Below are 25,379 nucleotides of genomic sequence, written 5' to 3'. Positions count from 1 at the left end.
TAATTCATCTCTCAAGGATAAAACATGAGAGGCTACTTTTGCTAAAAAAAAGTTGGAAACTAGCCTATGATGAGCCCTGGTAACCGGAAGTGCATGTGCAATTGCAAGTTGCGCACACAGAGCGTATATATGTATGTCTCGTCCTCCATTACTCCTTTCATCTCCCGTACACACACATGCTCACACATGCACTCACATACACACACATAAACACAGACACACACACACACACACACACACACACACACACACACACACACACACACGGACATGGGCTGATCACAGAAACGTACACATACATAGACGTTTCTATGTATACACAAGTTCCTGAAAATGTCTTAAAATAGTCAAATTCTAAGACCTGGAAATATATTAAAATAGGCATCCATGCGTGGAATATTACCTCAAAATCTTTTTCAAATATATATTAATAGCACAATTTAATAGCTAAAGGGAAATAATAGCATTGACAAGAAAACTGGTTTATTAATTTTGGATTTGTATGTGCTCTAGAGCATGATTTCCTCGTAGATGTACATGATTCACTTTCAGAACAAAGAAAGTGCTTCATGCTTCATCATGTCAGCTTTATCATGAAACTAACTTGACCTGTGACTGGGGAAAACAGTGGTCAACACAAACATGTAAGCCTTCCAATTGTAAGACATGAGCTCCAAAATCTTTATCTCGGCTTCAGAAATAATGGAATATATTTAACCATTAATCATTGTGTCTGGTGTCTGGGTTTCTAATTTGTACACAATGGCATATTTTACCAACGATTTACTAATTATAATCAGCAAGAGGGCTTCAGCTACATTAGCAAACCTAGTCTAGCTTGTAAGCTTAGTTACATAGAACATTACAACCAAGGAATGAGGTAGCAGTAAACCATTATGCACTAATTTTTTATGAAAAGTGGATTTGCATTAAATCAATTGTACACTATGTGTACAATTGGATCAAGACCTATTGTTCATTTATCATGTACAATAGGACTTAATGGCGCAAAACGATTTATTTTCAATTCTTTTTCTGTTTTCCTACCACTGCCCCAATTGCATCCTTTTAGTTTTTGCATTTTTTGTTGGCTCTTTTTTTTAGCTTTTTATTCTGTTTTGAATGCAGTTTCTGCTGGCAAGTGGGGCCAAATCAAATTTATGAAGCAAAATATTGCTTTAACCCTTGAAAAAATATAAACACAGTGAATCTAGAATATCAAAAAATATCAAAATCAAAATACAATTCATATGCTTTCGTTGACCTGTCTTTAATGGATGTTTTGGACCACCGAATGCTTGCATTGGCAAACATTTGGTGGTCCCTAAAAACAGGGACTGGAGGAGGAATCAAATTGGTCAGGTTGCTTGGATTGCGCTGTCAGGGTGGTTGAATGCAGACACCGTCTGGTTATGAAACCTTTGGTTCGGGTCTCCCACAAAAAGGTGAATTGCTCCTTCCAGTTGAGCGAAAGTAGCTGCCCCAAGTGGGGTTTAGGTATCTCAGGGTCTTGGGTTATTATGCGTTTGTGGGCAGGGCTTAAAGGAGACAGTGAAGGTTATGTCAAAAACTCTAAGAATCACATAGTTAAAGGTATTTTTAGATATAAACTGGTATAGATGGGTCATTCAGGACCTTTTCCATATTCACTGCCAGCTACTTTTCAGGGGGACCCTTGTTGCTATGGATACCAGTCAGTTCTATACTAAATAAATATTCAAGTTACCAGGCCTCAATGCAGATTGTGCTTGTCCATGGGATTGTGTTGAAAATGATGGGCAGGCAGCAACTGCTAAAGAATGTATTGTGTTATTTAACATTAGACAGTTTTTGTATGATGTCCAGGTGAGTTGCATGCCTAGCAGAATTAGTGACCAAATATACTAATATACCTATTGTGATAATCGATGATATACCAATTGAAAATGTCTCCTATAATTCATTGTCTTCATACTTCTCACTTGATCTCTCAAAGAAGTGCAGCTCTAATGATCTCTGCAGCTCAACAATAGAAAAAATCCCTTTGTTGTACTGAACACTAGATATGATCAGAAACTTGTTAACAAAGTGAAAAGGGAAAGGAAAGGTAAAAGTAGTTTGAATCTTAAGGCACATATGTACTTTACATATCTGAATAGCCGTGGTGCATGGTCCAGTATCTGATGTGATTGATTGACGGGATGTTGGTAGCAACAGATCCCTAAGCACAACCTCTCTTCAAAACAAGCTTCCATTTTGCTTATCAATCACGTGCAGTGGGTGTTTCTTACACATGTCTAATAAATTTGATTTTAAGCGCCTTTCACATAACCCAAGGACACTTTACATACAGAAAAGAAGCAAAAAACCATGTTAATGAAATAACTTGGGTAGAGAGATGGGTCTTAAGTCTAGATTTAAAAACAGAAATGGACTCCATGAAGATGTAATGGACTTCTGCCTCATTCATAGTTGCAGTCATATATTTTGGGTGGCATCTGTGCAGATATTAGCAACTAAGTGGATGTGTAAAATAAAATTTGACTTAACTTGGACCTGGGCTGCCTAAGACAGGAAATTTACCACTGTTGGGAAATAAACTCTTAGTGGGGACATAAGTTCAAATGAGACCAAGCCACGCTACCAGCTGTGCAAGGTTAGACTGAGGCACAGCAGTGCTTTTAGCTAAATGTGAACATCAGCGTGCTAACATGCTGATATTAAGCAGGTGCAACCTTTACCATGTTCACCACCTTCGTTTGGCATATTAAAATGCTAATATTTGCTATTAAGGACAGTACAGCTGAAGCTGATGGGAATGTTAAAAAAATGCAAAAATGTCCAACTAACTGGAGATGTTACAGCCTTTGATGCATTTCATTCCTGTTATCTTTTCTTGCTTTCTAGTATAAATTAGACTAAATATTAAAGCTGTTCAGTTCATTAGCCTGTTTCTTGCTGTGTTATAGGCCTTTCTTCTAGGTGAATGATAATGATTTGTGTCATACAAGTTGAAGAATGTGTTTTTGCTCACAGAAATGTGCCCCTCTCTGGCTAATTCTCTTAAACTTTCTCTGAAATATTAATGTCCCTAAAAGATCTTATTTTTTAAGGAAGCAGAAGCCTATTAGTGAATTTCTTTGACCTTGTGACATTGCCACTTGTATTGCCACTGTAATTATAAGGCTAACAGGGCTCCCTCCATGTATTTCAAAGCTTGTGCTGGTGAGGAGTATATGTATTGTTCAGCTGATTTAAATAATTGGTGTGGTTTACTTAAAAGGGTGCCAGAGAGAAAATTATGTTAATGGAATAATTTAAAAGGAAGTTGGAAACAGATAGTAACCCTACCAGAGTCTGTCCGCCTTTCTTTTGTTATGACTTCAGATGAGTTTTGCTCCAAGGAAACTAAATTATCCTTCTCCTATGAAAAGAGATGGTCAATGTCGTTTACACACTTGAAGGAGCTTAGTTAGTAAAGCCACTCTGGAGTTTGCACTAAGACTATGAAACAAATTAACTTTTCTGTGTGATGAGTCCTATTTCTGGCAGTTAATTGCATACACTAATCCAGACAGTTTCTCTGTGTGAATGTGTGTATGAGTACAGTAGATGTGTATGAGTGGAGGTACTGAATGAAGGTTGTGGTCTTCTGTTGGTGTGTTTTTCTGAGTTGTTTGGGTGTGTGTGTGTGTGTGTGTGTGTGTGTCTGTCTGTCTGTCTGTCTGTCTGTCTGTCTGTCTGTCTGTCTGTCTGTCTGTCTGTGCGTGTGTGTGTGTGTGTGTGTGTGTGTGTGTGTGTCTGTGTGTGTCTGTGTGTGTGTGTATTTGTGTTTTCCCCTCAGAAACAATTACCTTATACCTGCTTAGCTGTTGTTTTTGTCAAAAAGGAAAAACCGTGGAAGCAAGAGAGTTAATGACAAAACAGTCACTGTCGGCCTTTTTATCCCTTTAGTGAATCAAAAGTGAGAACAAGGATTATGTTAGAAAACTCCCACATGGTAAAGTAAGAAGATCACTGTTTTAATTACAACAGAATCATGGAGGTGAATGAGAAATCTTGGCTTAATTAGGAGAAGTACTAACTGTACCTGTTGTGTGAGTAAGAGGTGTTTCAATTGATACTAATAATATGCTGATTGCAAAAAGTATCATCTTGTCTTACGTGTGTGTGTGTGTGTGTGTGCGTGTGTATGTGTTTGTGTGTTTTTGTGTGTGTGTGTGTGTGTGTGTGTATGTATCCTTCACAGCCAAGAAGTTTGGAGTCACAGATGTTCCAATGGAGGCAGTGACATTCATCTCGCATGCCACACAGTCACGACTTCGCACTGTGGTAGAAAAAGTTTCTACTATCGCACAGCATCGACTGGACTCCTGTAAGGTAGGAAGAAGGCGTACACACAGTCCGCCACAAACATAGACATATCCACAAAATAGAGATGTCCTTAGCGAACATCAGCGTTAAAATCCATCCATGCTTTTTTTGTAGTCGGTTATCGTTATCGGTTATGTTAAGGCTAATCCGTTTCCAATCAGTTTTTTATTGTAACTCATTGCAGCTTTCAAATAACCTGCTGCATTTTTTAAAGCTACTTAGCCTATTAGCTAACATTAAGCTCTCACACTCTCACTGGGACTTTTTTTTTTTTTTAAATTTGTACAGCTGTTCACGCATTGTAAAAAATTAAATATTCGATCTGCAATCATCTGTATAAATTCAAAATTCTCAATGCATAAGCAAACAGGCTATGTCTTGTACTCCAGCAGGGGGCACTGGTGAGTGAACAGCTCATATCTGTGGGTCAAAGTTCACCAAAGTTGAACTTGATGCGAAATTTTTCTTTAACTTCCTCCCTGCAAGTGAATCCACTAGTTGTGGCGAGTCCATGGAATGAACGGAAAAGAACTGAAATGCTGGTGTGACCAGCCATTTACTCTCAGTAAATGCCCTTGAAGTAACTGCAGGCAATCGTCATCCCCTTCTCTACTCCTTTTACTATTTTCCTATGTAGTAATACAAACAACAATATAAACAATCAATATCTCCTGAATGAAAGGTCAATCCCACCTCTCTCTCAAACTGGCTGGACAGCAGTGAATGCGTCCCGCCTTGTTTCTCACCGAAAAGAATGGGGAGCCAAATCTGGTTATCACTGCAGCCACAGCATATTGTAGGATAGGCTGTGTGGGTTGCATTCAAAATAACTTGAGTGAATTACAAATCAGTAGGAATTTGTTTGAAATCGATTGAAACAAATCTATGGTTATTACATTTTATAAAGAAACACCATCAACCTCAGTTAAAACACTTGTGATTTATGTTCCTGCTTCCGAATCCTAGAAAATTATCCCCGAGAGTGCCAAAATGCTTATTTTTCTTGTAAATGAATTATCCATAAATAGGGCAGGAGAAATTCCTCATTATTATGAAGTATTGTTGAGAGCATTGATAAATATCTGTATCAATAAGCAGTAACAGAATTGATAACACCCTAATCAAGCATATCCCTACCATGCAGCCAGAGCCATTCTGTTTATTTGAATGTCATCAGTAAACACTAAAGCTGCCAGTGAATTAACAAGAGCAGGCAATGACATTAAATGTGCGCTGTACTTTGGGATGAAGCAAACTAGACGATGTCAGAGTTTGGGTATGGATCTCTGTTATTTTGTAAAAAGTGTGGCTTGAACCCAGGCAGCTGGTTACGTACATTGGCAGATATTTATGTGAGAAAATATCCAGTAAATATTAGATTAAAACTTGAAGGGGATATTAAATCACTTGAGTTTGGGAAAGAAACTTTATTAGGACATTGGAACACACACAGACACACACACAGACACACAGACACACACACACGCACACACACACATAAGAATATTGATACGCCTGTATGGTCCAACAAACAGACACACAGCGGCACGAAATGCACTTTTTTGTCTCTCTCTCACATAAACTCGCAAACAAAAAGGTAAGTGTACAACTAACATAAACACATAAAGGTTATTTTGAGAAATTGTCCTTACCCTTAATTTGATAAACAGGTGAGCTCAGACTTTTCAGTCAGTCAGTCAGTCAAAACTTGAGGTATAAAAGTACTTCTGAGTCGCGTCTGTTTACACCTGTACACTTTTCTCGTTATTGGTGGCTTTATCTGTCGTGTGTGTGTGTGTGTGTGTGTGTGTGTGTTTGTGTGTGTGTGTGTGTGTGTGTGTGTGTGTGTATATATATATATAAAAACCACATTTAACTGGTGTACATTAAAGCGCAAATCCATTTAAACTACAAGCCTAAATCTTGGCAGTGTTGGGAGAACTGGGGGGAAAATGTGTTTTTCCTGACACCAAAACGGGAGGATGAGGAGGAGGGAGGAAGAGCATCGCTATAGCTGTCCCCATCTTGTTTAGTGCTTCTTTTTCTTTCCATTCATTCTTTTCCCCTTTTTGTGGTTTTGTAAATGAGGTGTGTGTGAGAGCGGCACGAAGCTCTGTGAAACCACTCTGTTGACATCAGCGAATTAAAAAAAAAAAAAAAAAAAAAAAAAAGGAGGAAAAAAGACCAAAAGACAAAGCGGCCTTAAAGAGCAACCGGGCTTCGGCGGCGGCGGCGGCAGGAGCTACAGCAAGAGTGCAGGCTCAGCGCTGCAACAAAGAGGAGGGAGACTGGATGAGAGAGCGAGAGGAAGAGGGGGGTTGGAGGGGTGCTGGCGATGAGCCTCCTCTGATGTGTCTTTGTGCTGTGTGCCACCCAGCTTCTCTCATCCACTCATGGAAACACACACACAGATCTGACACTTACACAGATAGAGAAGAGAGTAGTACAGAAATCCAGTGCAAGAGGAGAATAGAGCTGCATAGGAGATATACAGACATACGCACACAAACATGTGAAATTAGTCCTATTAACTTTTGATGACCTACAAAAGTTGTTTTTACACTTACCTTTCCTTTTCCCAAGTGGGAGGTGATGCTCTATATGCAAAGAGAAATGTGTCTGTAAATAGAAAAAGTTAGTGTGTTATCGTCTGTTGATGCATCAGACTGGTGCTGTTCCAGTTGAACCGACTCGTGCATCTTCCCATCAAGCAAGCTTAATTATGATCACACAAGTCTCATAAAACTTTTTTGGCAATTTGATCTCTGTCTGCCCGGCTTTCTGTCCTCTCTGTCTTTTGTCATGTCTCCTTTTAGCCCACTGGCAGCTTTTTTTTTGGCATTACTGTGTTTGAATATATTGTCAAAACAAAGTGACATGAATACTTACATTCACCGTGGAACAGCACTGAAACGATTAGTCGATTAATCTTATTCGTCGATCGACAGACAATTGATCAGCAACAGTTCTACAATCAGTGAATTATTTAAGTCATTTTTCTAAGAAATTGGCTAAAAAAAACCTACTGCTTTTCTCTGCTTTTATATCATCACAAATTAAATATCTTTGGGGTGTGGACTGTTGGCCATAGGAGTGATTGGAAGTAACTTTGGGCTCTGACAAATTGTGATTGGCATTTTTTGACAATTTTCTGACACACAATAGAGCAAACGATGTATCGATGAATCAAAAAAATAATTCACACATTATTTGATAATGAAAATAATCATTTGCTGAAGGCTTAACTATGGAACAACAGTCTTATCAGAACTGATTAGCCATCTACTATTCAGCACTATTTTTCATTTACTAATGTTTACCCTTAATGTGTAAGAATAATTACTATTTTGCAACTAAAAGTGGACTTATTGAGGCCACATACATTTTTAGGGGATTGGTGGAGACTTATACATGACTTATCTCGTCAAAGTAGGTCTCTCTTAATTCTAAAGTCTCTTAACTCTTTGACTTTCTCAATTTTCTGACATTAATGTCAGACAAACATTCAAATACTTTGCTAAGGTCTTATCCTCTTTTGGTAAAAATAAGTAATCTACAGTAGCAATTTTGTCTTTACTTTTGAGATCGTTCACTGTGTACAGGTGGACTGTTACGAAATTTGTGGCCAAAGCCTCAGAAGCAGCCGCTGAATGGCACTCTGAGCTTTTTTCAACTGTTACCGTTGCATTGATTTTCTTTTTATCTGCTTTTCAGGACGATGAGTGCTACGAGCAGTCTGCAGACGTTCGCTCTCAGCTCCGCTTCTTCGAGCAGCTGGAGAGAATCGAGAAGCAGAGGAAGGACGAGCAGGAGAGAGAGATCCTTTTGAAAGCAGCTAAAGTAAGTTATTGTCACCTCACCATCCTGCCGTGTGTGTGTGTGTGTGTGTGTGTGTGTGTGTGTGTGTGTGTGTGTGTGTGTGTGTGTGTGTGTGTGTGTGTGTGTGTGTGTGTGTGTGTGTGTGTGTGTGAGAGAGAGAGAGTTGTTATGTCCCCATGCAACAGTGTGTGCTTGTATACTGGTGTGTGTATGTGTGCTCCTGCGCAGGCCCTGACAGATGAATTAGAGTGTGACACCAGTGGATGAAGCGACCTCCCTGTGTCCTCCCAGGGTCCTGGCCCCAGGGCTCCTCTGTCCTGGCTCTTCCTCCCTGGACACAGCGAGGAGGGGGGACCCCGTACACTACGCAACCCCATGCACCACGCACCCGCTACATACACACTCACCCAGCCCCACATACAGCCTTCAAAACATCCCTCTATCCTATCACAAGCCTTGACAGCTCAGGTGAAACAGAGCGTCCATTTAAAGATGGGGGCAGATTTTTCAGAGTGTCAGATAAGCCAGCATGCGATTTTTCTGTCTAGCTACCATTAAATCGAAAATCTATATAATCTATAATAATCTATATAATCAATATATACAGCTTTTACATAATATTGTTCTAAAGATCTGGTTTTAAGTAGGCTTTTACCAGGAAAATTTGTGGGGTTTGGCAATGTAGAGTGCACTTCATCTTAACTGTCATTTCAAACATTCATAACTACAAGCAATGCTTTTCACTGCATTCTGAATGATGGTGAATGTTATTTTATGGACTTGTAATTAGTTAGGAAATGATAGAAATGTAATTTCAACAGTTACTAGTGGCGAACACCTACTGCCAAGTAAGAGAATTATTTAAAATGTCTGGAATAGAGCATGGACCATGTCACTCTGTCTTAGTGCTCCAGTGTAAGTCACGTGGAATAATATGGACCCTCTCCAGTATAGAGGGTGTAGTCTGTTCAAGGACTTAAGTGACCCTTTTCTCCTTTGACAAATACTGTAAATTGTTGCAGTGTAGGTTTCTCTTTGATCCAATTAATAGACTGATCATTGTTGCACGGAGCTCATAATAACTTGACACAATAAAACATACAGTATAGAAAGGGAATAACTGCAAAAACTTCACAAGAGAGTAATAAAACTACATGTGCATGTAGAGACATTTGTTTATCAGTAAAAAGAGGTCGTCAAATTAGAAAAGATCACCACAGAGCAAAGAAAAGAGAGAGAATCTTTTGTAAATGAAAATGCCCCAAGGTGCAACATTAGGAGAAAGGTAGGTTAATTTAATTAATTTTGAATGGAGTCAATGTCCCACAGTAAAGATTCTCATTGCAGCACACCTCACCATCTTAATTGCATTATTACGCTCCAGTCCTGCAATGCAGGATATTAGAAAATCCTCTAGTTGATGAACACTGGCCAGCAGACCTCATGACCTGTCGGTTTTTTCTTTGAGGGGAGAAATCAGACAGCCTTGCTCCTGGTTGTGAGAAAAAGACGTAGCCTCAGCAGGAAATGGCAGTGTAAAGGGTGTTGTTAAAAAAGGAGTAGTATAGCTTTTAGATCCTCTCTCTATCAGTTTTCAGTTATACATGGCTGAACAGTGTAATGGTTTTTTTTTGTTTTTTTTTACTGAGAAGCTCTCTTTATTAACAGGATTAGTGGAGAACTTTTGCAGCTTTAACCAAGTTCTTGTAGGAAGGGCTTACCCCGGGGCTATTTGGATTGCATGTGCCTCGCCGGGGATAGTTTGACTTCACCTCAGAACCATGTCTGTGGCTTTTTGGCTCTTGTTGCCATGGCATTTCAGTTCAAGGAGAAGTTTGGAAAACAAATTTTTGCTTGTTGATTATAAAATTTATTACACCAACACACTGCCTGACAACATGCTAGTAATGTTTCTACAGTTTATCTATGTGTGCTGAATCTTTTTCTGATTGTTCTACATTATTGTACTGATTCATCTGTTGAATCAGTACACTGGCTCTAATCCTTGTTAATATAACAGGCTGATTTAAAGGAACACTCAAACGCCGTTAAAAAAGTTACTGATGATGTAACCTTGGATGTAGCATTGATCCATTTTTTGTGGTTGTCAGTGCTAGACTTTATTTTTCTTACTCCCACTGCCAAACCCTAAATGTCATATTTTGGCATTCATTCTTTAAAAAGTCTTCAAAAAGGCAAAAAAAAAAAAAAAAAAATGGCCTTTTTATTTGCACTCTCCATTTTAGACCAATGTTCAGCCACCATGCAGGCAGAAATCCATCACTGAATACATCATAAGCCTCAAAACTCTGTAATGTTATGCAGCCAGAAGACTTTTTTTTTCTCGACATATAACACCTACTGCTCTCATATAAAAACAGATGTAAAGTGAAGCTTGATATTGATGATTGGCTGTTTCCTAGTTATTCATTTTGTTCACTTTTACTAATTTGTAAATCAAATGAGAAAAAAAATATATAAATATGCGTGTGATAACTGCAAGAGGACTAACGGGTTTCACCAGCTGGACTCAATATTCAGGAGAATGCATGGATAGAGTATTCAGTATCAAGTTGACTTTACTCTTTCCACATACAACCCACAGCTAAATGAAACAAGTACAACTCTGCTGGTTTTCATAAGTCATTCTGCGCTATGTAAGAAAACCACCTAGCTAAGCAAAAGTAGACAAAGCTCAAAACTTGACAAGGTAAAAAAAAACAAAAAAACAAAACAAAACGGCACGTCATTGCCAAATAACTCCTGGAAGAAGGTCAGCATCAAAAGATTGGTCATATACTGTAGAACCCTGTATTTGAGGATGGAGTTTTTCTTCATTGTTTATCTACATACCACCCACACCCAAAAGAGCTTGTCAGCATCCACTACCCAGCCCTCTTCTCCCCTTCTCCCCTCTGTTCTCTCCTGTTAGTGGGAAAACCAGGGCAGCTGACAGAGGAGATGTAAAGCATGCCAGTGACACCCCTGCCTTCTAAACAGTCCATCTGTACCAATCCCTCCCACTCCTCTGCCATGCCGCTACCCAACTCCCTGCCTACCTCGCTCCTGCTCCTTTGACCTCTTGAATAAGAAACCCACAAAAATAATCCTCTTCTGTCTTCTCTCGTCCTCCCTTCACAAAACCCCCCACCTCCTCTACGGCGTCCATTTAAAATATGACTCAAGTCTTGAGGGATGCTCAAGACTTGCCCGGAGGGCAAACACATTAGTCTTAGTTGAGATACCGACCAGTACGTGAACTGCCTGATATACTTAAAGCCAATTAGCAGGAAGGCTAGGAAGAGCAGGTCTTGGTGCAGAAGAGAAGATGAGCAGAGGAAGGAGAGAAAGGAGAGAAAGGGAAGTAGATGGTCGAGGCAGGAGTGGGGTTAGTCCTGCTTTGAAGGGGAAGCCCAGCACCGGCTCTGATCCATTTGGTTTTAGAAGTAAAAAATAATTTATGAAACTAAAATAGATTTTTAAATGTATGACGCATGGATTGTATTGTAAAATATATTCAAGGGACATTTTATTGTATAATCCTTTCAGAAATTCTTCACATAGGCCTAAATGATAAACATTGTGAAATGTATCATTGAATAGAAGAGAACTATAAAGATATGTTTGCACAAAAATGTTAGGGGGTGTTTTAATTGACCTGACCTAATTTTGACTAATTCAGCCAAAGTATTACTATGCAGATTTTGTCCAAGTTCACAAAATAACTGCATTTAGCTAATGTGCAGAGCCATAATATGCCCGATTGCCTGCAGTGGTCAGCCGTACATGTACATTTGGCTGTGTGGTGAAGGATTCCCAGGGACAAGTACATGCACCCAGATCTTGGCTGCTGATTAAAATAGAAGTGCTGTGTTGTTACGCCAGGGACATTCACACACACAGACACACACAGGAGTGGATAGCCACACTGGTTCACAGTGACACACACACTCAGCGACTGCCACCGATCCTCACCAACATCCTTTGCCCTGTGTGTGTGTGTGTCTGTGTGAGTGTCTGTGTGTGTGTCTGTGTGTGTGTGTGTGTGTGTGTGTGTGTGTGTGTGTGTGTGTGTTGGCTCGTGCAGAATTTTTAATAACCTCTTTTGATTAGAATCCCCCTCCAGCGGCTTATTTAGGGCTGGATTTGGAGCGGGTTTAAAGGCCACTGCCCCCCGGGGGGGCGCTCCATTGCACTTCTCTGAATTCAAATACGATGTCCTTGACACCTCGGTATCCTGTTCCCATTTTGCACTATTTTTGCTGCAGCAGCAACAGATGAGTAGTGGGGGGGGGCTCCTTAAACCAGCTGTTAACCTGTGTTTCCCCCTCCCCTTTACTCCACAGAGTCGCTCCAGGCAAGAGGACCCAGAGCAAGCTAGACTGAAACAGAAAGCTAAGGAGGTAAGCTGCTGCGGAGATCATTACCCTTGACATTTCCACGACTCCAGCGTATTAATTTTTCATGCCTCACTACATATGTAATGCCATTTAAAATTGGACTTTAAAAAGTTTGGGGAATTATTTGCACCAATTGATGCCCATGTGTGGAAAATGATTTTCTGCGCACCAAAGAAACTCTGCATTTCCTTCATCCTCTTATTTTTTCTTTTCTTTATCTATATCAGACTCTTCATTTCACACCAGTTTGAATTCTGACTAACTGATGTTCATTTAGCTCTGACTTTTTGATAGGTGGGCTATCAGGGGGAGGGTATACAGGGGTAACGGTAGTGGCCTTTGTACGTTTATTCAACATTAATTTTCTCGTCTCAGTCCCTTTGGGCACATCGGCGTCTCATCTTAGATACACATTTGTTTTAATTTTGTTGCAACATAAAAGTATAATCTCTCAGCCTACTCGGTATTCAGTCAAAAAAAAACTGTATGGTGAATGAGGATTTCAGATGCACCAATCCATGCTCTACATTAACTTTAAATACTGCAAAGTAGAAAGGAATCACAAGAGTTCTTTCCTTTTCCAAGTAATACGATAAGGCACAACACGTAGCATTGTAAATTGGTAAGTGTTTCAACTGATGTAGTGCACTTCTTTTAGTAGTGTGGTGCGACATCCTCCTTATTTCAAGAGCAGGTCTTTGTATATTATAAAACTCCCTGTGGATCTCAGAAAGTAGACCATTCTTCTTTTAGTGGTTGGTTAATGCTGTTTACGCAAACAAAATAGTTCTGTCACAGCGGAAGTTTGCATTTGTTCTTTCTTTGTTTACTCCAGAATAACTTCACTGGGTGCTTTTAGTCCCTGGCTCGCTAACAAGGATCAAGAGGATTGTGTGGAGCTTCCATAGAATAGTCAGTATAGGCAGGAGGATAAAACAAGCACCATTCACCTGTTGTTGTTGATGTAAAACTTAAGGAACAGATGTGGTTTTTTTTCTGAGTCACTCGCTCTTTTATTCATCCAGGTAAAGTTTACTGAGCACGTATGCACTTTTCTCACTAACACTAATTTATACTCGCACAGTTCTACAACCTTTCACCGGACAGCTCCACTGTCCAACCGCTGTCTTTCAATGTTGGCCACTCAGCCATTTATATTTAGGGATAACTTTTAAATGCCTTGCTCAAGGGCAAGTCAGTATTTTTGTTTGGCCAAAGTATTTAATTTTAGGATTTTCTTAACAGTCTGAGGTATGGAACATGTGACCTTAAAGTGACAAGTCAACTATTCTTACCTCTGGCTATTGGCAGCGTTCTATCTTTTCTCTGTGTCTCTCCTGGACATTTCTTTCTAGCAATAGTAAGCCCTGCTGCGGTTTAAAACATTCACACTAGATCTCAGCCTACCCATAAGCCCCGCATATGTAAATGAAGCAGCGTAATAGGCAGCGCGATAGGTTTGCCCCAGGGGCCATGTGATCAAAGTGGATCTCCTCCCTGTTAAGTGGCAGTCCGCTCGTCATCTGGATACGGCTAGATTAGTGCCTTGTGAGGAGACGCAACGTGCACGTACGCACATTTTCATTTTCATCTGGAATTTTAAGAAGGTGGTTTGGAAATTGTTACTTTATGTAATGCTTTCTCCCGCTAGATAGAGATAAGGAACGCTCCCGACCCCCTAACTGCCCCCCTCCTGCTCCCGACACACAACTCCCCTCTGCCACCCTCCCTAACCTCTTTCTTTTTTGCTTAATGGCCGTCGTTTCTCAGCCCACGTGCCTCTCCGGTTTTCATCACCTGACTGGCTCAAGGGGACAGAGCTGGCTGTTTGTGTCACTGCAGAGTGTATCGGCAGCTCACACATCTGCGCAAATTTCATCAGGATAATGAGCCCGAGCTACTCTTCCAGGCGACGGGCAGAGGAGCCAGCCTCTCTTCAAGCCCCTCTCCCTCATCACAAACACACACATATGCACAAGCACAAAACAACCACCACCACAACCACGGGAACATCACCATTTCGGAGATGAAATTACAGTGTGTTATATACTTGAACCAAGTGTCGGTGTGTAAATTGAACTGGCGCATGATTTGTTTTTAAAAAGACAGGTGCAGTGTGTTGTAAAACTACCGTTGCAGCACTGAATCTAGGGGGAAGGCTAATAATCAGGAATCAACCCTTTACCAGTACATGAATGGTATGAACCGTCAAGCCCATGCTGAATGTCAAGCTTCAAAGGCCTTTACAGTCCGTACATGCAACTCCTCCATCCCTAAACCCTCAATTTAGAAAAACAGAGGAGCAACAGAGGAGCAACAGCGGAGGAATCCCTCCTCTAATTTGTATCCCCGATCCTTCATCTTACCTAGGTTTTAGTAGGTGAAAGGGTTTTTGGTCTGAGAAGATGATATCGCTTACACCCTGTAGTCTCACACAGGCCACATAGTCGGGGCTTGAATGGCGACAGTTAAATTACTAGCATTGCTCACAAGGGTCTTTTTTAGCCGGATAGCATAACAGTATTATTAGCTCTTACCTTTTCACAATCCATAAAGATTAATATGGTGACACAAAGGTAAGCAGGTTAGTAAAAAATTAAATAAAAAAGTTTAGATGAAATAGATTTTTACCTCATCATCTACAATTTGTTGTTTGCTGGTACCCTGAGTCAACACAGCAGTGGGATCCACCACCTTTTTTATTCTTAATGTCAACCTCTGACCTTTCCTCTAGTGCAGGGATTTTCAAACTCTGACACTGTATACTGTAAAAGTATGCCGAATTAGCTATTAGCGGTTCATGTTTGCAAAGTACCCATGGATGTATAGATAAATATCGCTGGATTACTGTGATACCAAAGAAAACTTTAAAATGTGACGATTCTCAGGCAAGTTCTGGAGTTATTAGGAAAATCTTTTATCTATGATTTCTAGGGAGATTTGTAGATGTTATTTGCACTGGACATTATAATGGTAACATCTGAGATTGTAAGTCTCACTCAATCTAAAAATGTGTATATCTCATCTGTGTTCAGTTATGACCGAATTGTGACTCCGTCAAGGAGTATGGGGTTTTAACGCAAACTGCTGAAGTAAGGCGGTAAGTGTTACCATAATATCCTCAATGGGCTGTGTGTCATAGGCACTGCTCCGACTGCTGACCCTGTTGATAACCAGGCCTACTATAATTGACACCCTGTTGTTTTCAAAACACTGTCATCCACCTGTTCCTTTCACAACACACAGTATCTTTGCCTCCCTCCGCACCCCCCTTCACCTCTCCGCTGCCCCCCCTGGGGAGGCGCACCACACAGTTTTGAAGCCTATGCTCTAGTGGCACCATCAGACCAAAACTTTAACTTGTACATGAGAAATATCAGAATCTGATAGCCATATTGCTTTGACATATATTGAACACATTCATGCTCCCTAGGTGATGAAATCTTTCCATTTTGGATAATCCATGAGCTTTCTGCTTGTGCCACCCTCAGGCCAAAATGTTAACTTGGGTCACAAAATATCTCACAATCTAACAAACACACTACCATTAAGTTTACAGAGTAGTTTGTGATTATCAACGTGATAAAATCTTTCCTCTAGACCTGTCCTCAGGACAAACTTAACTACAATGTTACCAGAAATACCAAAATCATCAGTACAGTGTTCTATTCAGTAGTTTAGTATTTTCGGGTATTATGAACATTGTAGACTCTGGTTGTTTCTAGCAGGGCTTTTAGCAGGGTTTTAGCCTGGTATTTTTATGTAGCAGTGCCTCTAAATGTGTAAATTTATTTGCACCAGCAACCTAACCCACAACCGCTGGTCAGATAGTCGTTGGCAGAGGTTTTGCGTGAGAGAGGCAGAGCAGTCTAGCGCCTCTGTTTCCTCCATTCACCACCATTTGGCCGAAAGGTCAGATGGGCTATTTCAGAAATGCCCCCAGTGAAAATCAATGGGCAAATCGTGGAGCTCAGTTCCTGTTTGTTGTTGTTGTTAGTGGTTGGTCTGTGTGTTCTGTCTTTTCCATCACTGAGGCAGGAGGCCAGGCAATGCCTAATCATTGAGAGTGAGAGAATGAGAGAGAGAGACAGAGGGAACGAGACAGAGAGACAGAGACAAAGAGACGAAGAGAAAGGAAGACATGGGAGGTGGGGGGTAGAGAGAGATAGAGAGGGAGTTAAGGCCAGTGGACATACATCACGATGTCAGACACACAGACACACTGCAGCCACAGATTCATCATCACAGCTGCGTCTGCAGGCACAACTGGACGCAGGAAACGAGTGAACTGGAGAAGAGGAGTGGAGAGAGGACTGGAGAAGAGGGGCGAGGGAAGAGGGGAAAGACAAATTGGTTGCTACAGCTGGTCAAAATCTGGTCAAAAAGCTCCTGTTAGGGTCTGTTCAGCTGCAGAAGCAAACCATGTCATGCCAAGAAGACTAATATTTCCATTGTATGGTACAGTTCATGTCAGTTGGTTAATCAAATACTACTACTTAAGCACCATGTGCTCAAAGTCCCACTATGGTGCAACCTGGACTGATCAGTTTAACGTCATAAATAGTACAAACCTACCTTGGGATGCAAATTACTCAATAAAGGGGTCCAGACTGCGAAAGTATGTGATTTAAGATTTCATGTAGTCGCATTCGTGGAAATGCATCATGGCTTCTTCTCCAAAGATGAAATTGTCTATAGCTGATTATTTTAAAAAACAAAATAAAGAGAGAGGAGGGGGCTGGGGAGAGGGAGAACCAATGAGAGGTCCTGACTCAGACACAACTGATGATGAGAGTGCAGGCTGCAGGGAGAGTGCAGGTGCAGGCAGGAAGAGACCAACTGAGCCAGTGAAGAAGAAAAAGTACTCCTTTCAACCACAATGGCTAACGCAGTGCCTGTGGTTGCGGTACGAGGAGAATGCTATGCTGTGTGTTAATTGTATGCAATATGGCCTGATGACAGTACAACACGAAAAATACAATACGAAACGTAAAAACTGAGAAAGCTGGTTTGATCAGTGATACCAGTGGAAAAGCTAGTCTGGTGCCCTTTTACAGACACGCAGCTATAGGTGAACAAGAACTGGTACGGTGAGGAAGAAATGAATGACTGAAGTGTCAGCTGATTTATTCACCATCTTATTTAAGCTAAAGTAATATCAGTGCTTGACCCATGGCTTAGTAACCAATTAGTCTTGTCATGATGGGCAGTGTCACTGGTCATGTAATTTTCTATTTTCTATTATCTGAAATTTGTAAAAAAAAACAAAAACAAAAACAAAAAACAAAAAAACCCCCAATATATTATAATCCAATTGGATCCACACTTGTTTATGGAATATATACTACAAAAACTGTTTTCCAGTTGAGAATTAAAGTTCATTCTTGACCTTGTAAACAGCTGTTGAGAAAACATCCACAAGGTCTGCTTTGATGATCATGTGATACTGTATGATTGAAAGCTCCGCAACAGCTACCAACTGGAAATAAGGGTGAGATTTGTGGTGAGTTTTCTCAATAGCCCTCTTAATTATTGGTGTTATGAATGTTTTGTGGCCTAAAAGGGCAAGGTACCCATTTTTTACACGTTTACATGGTAATTTATCCTTACTTCAACAAGTATTTTAAAGTTATTGATTAAGGAGAAATAATTTTAAAAAAAACGATTATTAGAATATATCACTCTGACAGTGCTACCAGTATATTTCTGTCTTTGGGACAGCTAGCATGTTAGCTAAGGCTGCTCCAGACCCTGACGTGCCATCACCCATAGTTGTATGTAGCAGTATGACATTAACTCCAATTTAATGCCAAGATGTTTGAGGCCACAGTCCCCCAGTGTAATTTGTTGAAAACTATAAATTATTCAGAAATAATTTATGGTAAATGCATTATTGGAAAACCAATAATGCAAAGACAGAAACATAGAGCTTTTGTGCTGTCAGAATGAAAACAATGAAGGAACATAAGAAAAATTGAGATCGCTTTGAGAATCTTTTGGCTGATTCTCAAAACATTGGAGAAGACGAGACAGGACTGCAGATGAACAGAGAGGGAAAGTAACACCACAGGAGGCGACCAAGTACTAAAACTGAACATGTATACACATTTTCAGCATTTGATTCACATTCTCTAAAGCCCCTTTCACACTGACAAAAAACTAACTAACACCCACTAACATCTGGCTTATGTCTTCAGTGGGAAAGGGTAGAATTGGCATTCATTCCCGAGTCAAATGGCTCTGCAGTGGTTATGGGTTTTTATGGGTGGACATGCTATTTTTTGACGCGTCGAAGTTCCGGACGTTGGCATGTAAATAGCCAGGAACATTTATTGTTGTTTAGAGTCTATGTGAACATCGTGCAATGGGGATTTTGTTCTATGTATGCAACACTACATGCATTGAGTTTGAAGAGACTGAAGTAAAAGATACAAAAAAAGGAACTGCTGTAACATAGCCACTGGCCTCAATGCTGCTTTCTCCTGTTTACTAACCCTGTTTTATGGTGCATTCTTGACGTTGAACGTGACACATGAGAAAAAGAAAAAGAGAAAGGCAAGCTCATCTACTGGCAATGGGAGAGAAGTCAATCACCCTTTTTTGGCGGATTTACCTACGTTTAAAAAAAACGCACATAGTCGCTAATTTTAGTGTAAAAAGGGTATTATTCTGAGTCACAGCAAAGGTCTGTGGTGTGAGTGAGTGTAACAGGGTGTTGCTGGAAAGCAGCATGGAGCTTAGTCAAGCTTCCCTGGATAATAAAAGTTAAAAAATGGTTAACACAGTCTGTCTCCCACTGATAGCCCAATCACTGCCAGACCTTTAGATGATGTGGGAGGAAGTACATGCTCCTCTCCTCTCCTCTCCTCTCCTCTCCTCTCCTCTCTATTCTTTTTCCATTCTTCCACATTACCGTGCCCTTGCAGCAACACTCCAGTTCTTGCTTAGAGTGATTCCAGACAACTTGTGTGAAACTGAGAGCTGCCCAATGGGATTCTTAGAGGATTTTTGTTAGAATAATTTTCCTCAAATATTTTTCTTCTTCAGGCACTGAGAGCACATTGCCCATTTTGACGTAGCAGCATTGCTTGAAATGTCTTCAACCTCTGCCGAATTAATTCTGCTCAAGCTCAACTCTGAACCTTGCAGGGCTCCGATTAAAAGCCTGCAGTTATAAGTCCTTCCTTGCTGTATGAACATATGTGTTAGATTCTATGAATCGAATTAGATTAATATTCATATGACATATGAACAACCATGGTCAAATTTAGCATATTAAGCCTCATTGCTCACATAATACAGATTTGTTCACATTAATGTGCATGTTATTTGAATCACAACCCTTTGCCCAACCAGTGAGCAACAGGCCTTAATACACGCATACATATTTCTTGATTGGCCTGGCATCCTTCATAAGTGACCAGGTCACGGAGAAACTGGAATCCACCCACACTGTAAGCTCCGTCAGCCAGAGCCTCACACGTCTCCAGAGAGGAGAGGCTCTTGTGTGTCAGAGGACAATGTAGCAGCCCCTTAGTTTTTATTAGGCCAGTTATATCTTCAAGTTCATAGGCTCTCATCCTCTCGCCCTCCACAAACTGCTCTGCTCAAAGAGGCACTCTCCCCCATTAGGCAGGCCCCAAGGCAAAAGCCTGCTACCCTCCTCCACGTTCCCTCCCTTTCTGTGCTGACTTTCAAAGAGAATTCCTGCTGTTTTGTGTGTCCCACTTCATAGTTGTTATATTCTTGTCTTCTGGCCTAGCAGATACACAATACCTTATATGAATAGGACAGCAGCATTCAAGGTCCACTCACAGGACTGTGAGTGGACCATTATGCTCATGTTCTGCTCACCTGTGTTTCTTTTTGACAAATTAGGTTATGCATTAGTTTAGCAGGTGTCCTTTATTTCATATAAATTCAACTGAATTTCAATGTTTTTTGAAAATGTTTTTTGATGTGAATAATTTAATTATCACTTAAGAAAGGTCTGTTTTGTAGGTCCTCAAGATGTGCGGGCTACTAAACAGTACACTGTAACCCTATTTTTATTTGTTGCTTTGTTGTCGGTAGTCTCAACTTCAGTTTTTTTCTTCACCTCAAGACATATTACAAGAAAAAAAAAAAAAGAAGCAGGCTTTAAAAGTACCTTTGGTGTTCCTGTGTGTTTTCGAATATTACAAAGTGCTGTAATGAGAAGGAAAACAACAAAAAAAGGAGATTTTTTTTTGCCTCAGAGGGAGATAGCGACTCATCTCCTCGCTGTACAAGCCTGTAGGTTCACTTTTCTCTTTGTGCGCCGGAGCACTCCTTGGGACTCGAGCAACAGGGGAATTGGGCATGCTGAGCTACGCTGGTGGCGAGGTGCCAGCCTCCTGTGCCTGGGATATAAGTGAGAGGGAGGCAGGAGGCAGGACACGTTTCAATTAGGCAACAAACACCACGCACACAGAGGATAGCGGAGAGGAAAAAACACCTCACCCTCACCAGCTAACTTCTCCCTTCTGACCTCTCCCAAAAACACACTTCCCTGAACCAGTCTGCCCCGTCTCTTCTTTTCTTTTCCATTTAAAATCTGAGGTGTCATTTTTGTGGAATTCAAATGGGAAGGACAGTAGTGGGGGTCTTTGTAAGGTGATGCTAAGTGTGCCAGCTCGGCCTGCATGTTTCCATTAGATTGTCATGTTGGCTAATTAGAGAGCGGCAGCATGATTCACCTTGTTAATTAGGAGGACTTGCACACCATGTGCCTGGGGGCAGTGTGGGGAAGAGGAGCCCAGCCTCAGAGCCTGCTAGTCGCCTGCTGCCTATGAAGATTCCCCTTCTCATCTACCTTCCTTTCACTCCTTTTTTTTGATTTGGAAATGAATAAATCATTGAGATCGTCCTCTCTCGGAGTGTGAATATCTGAGTTCTCATCTTTTCCTGGATGCAAATTAGGCGTGATCAATAGAAGGTGACGAGCGGCGAATCTAAATGAAAAAAAAAAAAGAGACAGGGAGAGAGAAGACTGCTAGACGAAGCACGGCAGCATAGAATGAGACAAAGCGAGAGAACATTTAAAGTAGGAAATTTTCCCTTAGATAAGCAGTATTTTTAATGATCACTACTCTCCCCGTTCGCTCCGGTGTGACACTGTCAGAATCTGCTTAACACTGATTTCTGGCTCCTTCATTAAACACTCTTCCTTGGCAAAATGTCTAGCACAAATGTTATTATTTATAAAAATAATACTTACTCCGAAGGAGATGCATCGAGTCTTTTAGACACATTCAGTTTATCCACATTTTTCACACAGTCTCCCTCTACACGGTTTAAAACCTGCAAATAAGTTGCAGATGAAGTGGAACCATAGGGTCCTGATAGTGACACTCACATAATGACCTTAGCTCCAGGGACGGCTGAGGGCTCTGAATAATTGGTCCTTGGCCCTGGAAACACTTCTGACATACACAGCTTCTGAGGAAATAGAACATTGAGCCAAGACTATTAGCTCATGCATGTATTTTGAATTCATCTCCATAGGTAAAATAATATAATCACAAACAGATTTACTGAAAAATTTAAGGAGCTTTACAGTATGTCTGTTGAAAAAGGTGATGAATCAAAATTTCAAAGCATTTTTTTGTCTCTTTATTACACTTGTTAAATATTTACTGACTTATTATCTGTTATTCAAGATGATTGATAGTCGGTAAAATATTTCACATACAAATTGTTTTAAATTATGCAAATTCTAAATATATACCGGTACATGTGGCTTGAAACAACATACCGGGTGATATGTAGAGAGTCTATGCATACGACTCTGTATAAGATACATTCAAGACTGAATACAATACAGTGCAGCTTTACACCTAAAGGGACAATTAGAAATGACAGCTCTCAGTACAGCACTTAACATCATGCACACATTACACATATATTTTTATATATAAATTGAATATCCAATAATTTATCTTGACAAACACTGCCATATGTAATTATTGAGTTCTGGTAATTAAGTCATATGTGTCTATCCAGTTTTATCACAAACACTCGCCTACATTAGCAGGTTGAGGCTGAACTCGTCTTTTTGTAGTGTCTTAGTGCAGATGGAGAAGTGAAACCTGATTGGTTACTGCAAATGGCCCTTCTCCCTGCAGCAAACTAACTGCCAGGCACTTCACATGAAGAAAGGCCTCAAGATGCAACTCACAGATGTTCATGTAATGTTGGCCATGTGGATGTCAGGTGAATGAGCTCCATGGATAACAGACATGCATAAAACACATAAGTCAAATGTCAACACACACTCATGTTAAGTGGTAGGAAACTTAAACAAATTAATGTGTAGTGTCATTGATAAATGCTACAGAAAATGTACAAAATAATGTTTTGTTTTTCCTGTTTCATTGAGAAAAAAATATCATCCCTTTCATCTGACAAATTCTACTGGGCCTCATTCATGAAACATTTGTACACATAGATTTGATCTTAACTTACACAAAAACCAAGGAATTTTGTTGAGATCAAATTAATGTTATTTTTTAATGCAGTGTTATAACCAATAATAACCAATGTGCACAACATTTTGTATGATTTCTTTGGGTCTACAGCCATGCTATAAACTCTGTGAGGCTGTACACAGCTCGGCATGTTAACAAGCTCACAGTGTCAGTGTTAACACGATGATGCTAACCAGGTATAATGTTTACCATTGTCACCATCTTAGTTCATGTTAGCATGCTAACATTAATTAAGTAGCACAAAAAATAAATTACAGCGGAGGCTGATGGGAATGTCATTAGCTTTGCAGGTATTTGGTCATGAAGCAAAGTATTGGAACAATTAAAATTTTGACCTGATGATGGCGGTAGATGAAAAGTCAGAGGGTCACCAAATTCATAGGGATTTATCTCATGGGTACCGTCAATGTCTGTACTAAGTTTCATGGAAATCCATCCAAGTGGCGGACCAACTGAGAGACAAACAGGCCAACATAGCCACTGCCAGAGCCATGCCGCCAACATGGCTAAAAATGAGTAAAATATTAAATATTATGGATATACAGGCTTTAGCTTCTGTTTTGGTTTGATTTAGCGTTATATCTTATTAAAAATGGTTGAAGCCATGAAAAAAATGATTTCTTTGCCTGCATATAGCTGAAAGGGTCTGCGTGATGTACATTTTAGAATCTGCCCACGTCTAAGCTAACAGTGCGTGCAGCCCAACTGACTGTGTTGACCAACAAGCAAACGTGTAGCATTATCAGAACTGCCTCTTTCTTCATCTTGTTTTTGATAATATAAAATCCACCACTACTGTTTTTTGGGGAATTTTGCCTTTATTTGATAGCACAGAGAGATAGAGAGGTGACAGTAAACGAGAAGAGACAATATGAAATAAATGTCCTGGTTGGACTCGAACTGGCGGTGTTGTGATTACACGATCATTGTCTTACACCACTAAGCCACCAAGATGCCCCAAGCCGAACATACTGTGCTTTACAGTAGATAACTGAAGTCATTGTGACTGCTGATCGACTTTGATTCTGGTTTATGGGTTTCTGGTAGGATGCCAATGAACTGTCTGTCCTGTTCCCGTAGTCCTAATACCTGACATCAGAAAAACCTTTTTTCCAGGTTACTGGTTGTTTAGACGGACAAAGGATTTATACAATGCAAGTGACATCCTTCAAGCCTTTCTTATACAATGCCAACACTGAATACCATTATTACTGGTAATAATTTAACACTGGGCTAATGTTAACACTGTCCACACCATCAGAGTTACAGGACAGTCATACTTTAAAGAGACTGTGTTGTTACCAAGAACAAAATACTTTTTGAAGAGTTCTTGGTCGCTGTATTTAGATACATTTACACTGCAGTATTTTTTATCAAAGTGTTTTGATATAATTCAACTAATAAACATCATTACACAATAAGTATAAGTATTATAAAATGCAGAAAGTGCAACATTCAGTGCAGCAGTGTTTGACCATAGTTAGGTTTTCAACCATTTTATATGCATAAATACAGTATCTAGCTCAGCCTATGGGCTAACAGTGCAAAGGTTAGAGCTATGATAAGGGATTTGATGTCCACTGGAGCCACCTACCCTTGTTTAATATGTATGCATTCTCTTTGGGGAAATAAAAGCATTCACCAAAGTGGCATATGTTATGTCTATATACTGAGAAGCTCCCTGCTGTGTCTTGTTGGACCAGAGCTGACTCGGGGGGAGGGTAAGAGACAGACCACCTCAAAACTCATGGTCTGGCTTTTATACTGTGGTCTTTGCAGGGCAGAGAGCCCTTTAGCTTCCTTCACAGCCCCGTAGCTGCTTGTGACGTCAAGCAGAGCATGTTCTGCTCTACCAAGGACATCTGTCTGTAAGCGTCTGGGGGGCCACGAGCAGCCCCCCAGGCCAGGAGGAGGGAGGGGGGGAGAGAAAAGCCTTTGTTAAAAACAGCAGAGATGGAGAATGGCAGGTTGGCCATCATGGCTCCTGCAGCTCATCCGCCTCTTCATTCCAAGTGTATAAGACCGCTCTAAGGTTCTTGCCGTAATTTGGACATTTTTGCATCATGAGAGAACATACTGGTCTTTCTTCTGGGTTGAGACAAAGGACTGTTATGTCTTATTTAGGCCTTGATGGACATTTTTTACCAATCGATTAAGGTACAGAGCTAGAAGTTAGACTTGTAAATAATCCAAGATGTGGGAAACAGGTGACTACAAAAAACAATAGTAAAATAGCCAAATGGATCTGTTTACTTTCACTCTCACAGTCTCTTTTAGATTTGTTTGTAATAATGTGCAT

At 40.4% G+C, this 25,379-nt stretch overlaps 1 protein-coding gene across 1 annotated transcript in view; it reads left to right on the top strand.

Annotated features, from left to right (window-relative positions):
- LOC120788586 (transcription initiation factor TFIID subunit 4-like) overlaps positions 1–25,379 on the top strand; it is a 93,042-nt gene that overhangs the window by 32,030 nt on the left and 35,633 nt on the right. Inside the window, exons 10-12 of the mRNA XM_040124465.1 lie at positions 4,229–4,359; positions 8,068–8,193; positions 12,519–12,575. Coding sequence (XP_039980399.1) covers positions 4,229–4,359; positions 8,068–8,193; positions 12,519–12,575 — 314 coding nt within the window. The remainder of the gene's footprint in view (positions 1–4,228; positions 4,360–8,067; positions 8,194–12,518; positions 12,576–25,379) is intronic.

Source organism: Xiphias gladius, chromosome 1 (assembly GCF_016859285.1).
Source record: "Xiphias gladius isolate SHS-SW01 ecotype Sanya breed wild chromosome 1, ASM1685928v1, whole genome shotgun sequence".
Taxonomy (NCBI): Eukaryota; Metazoa; Chordata; class Actinopteri; order Istiophoriformes; family Xiphiidae; genus Xiphias; species Xiphias gladius.
The sequence above is the reverse complement of the archived record's forward strand: the minus strand, read 5'-3'. Positions and strand labels throughout refer to the sequence as shown.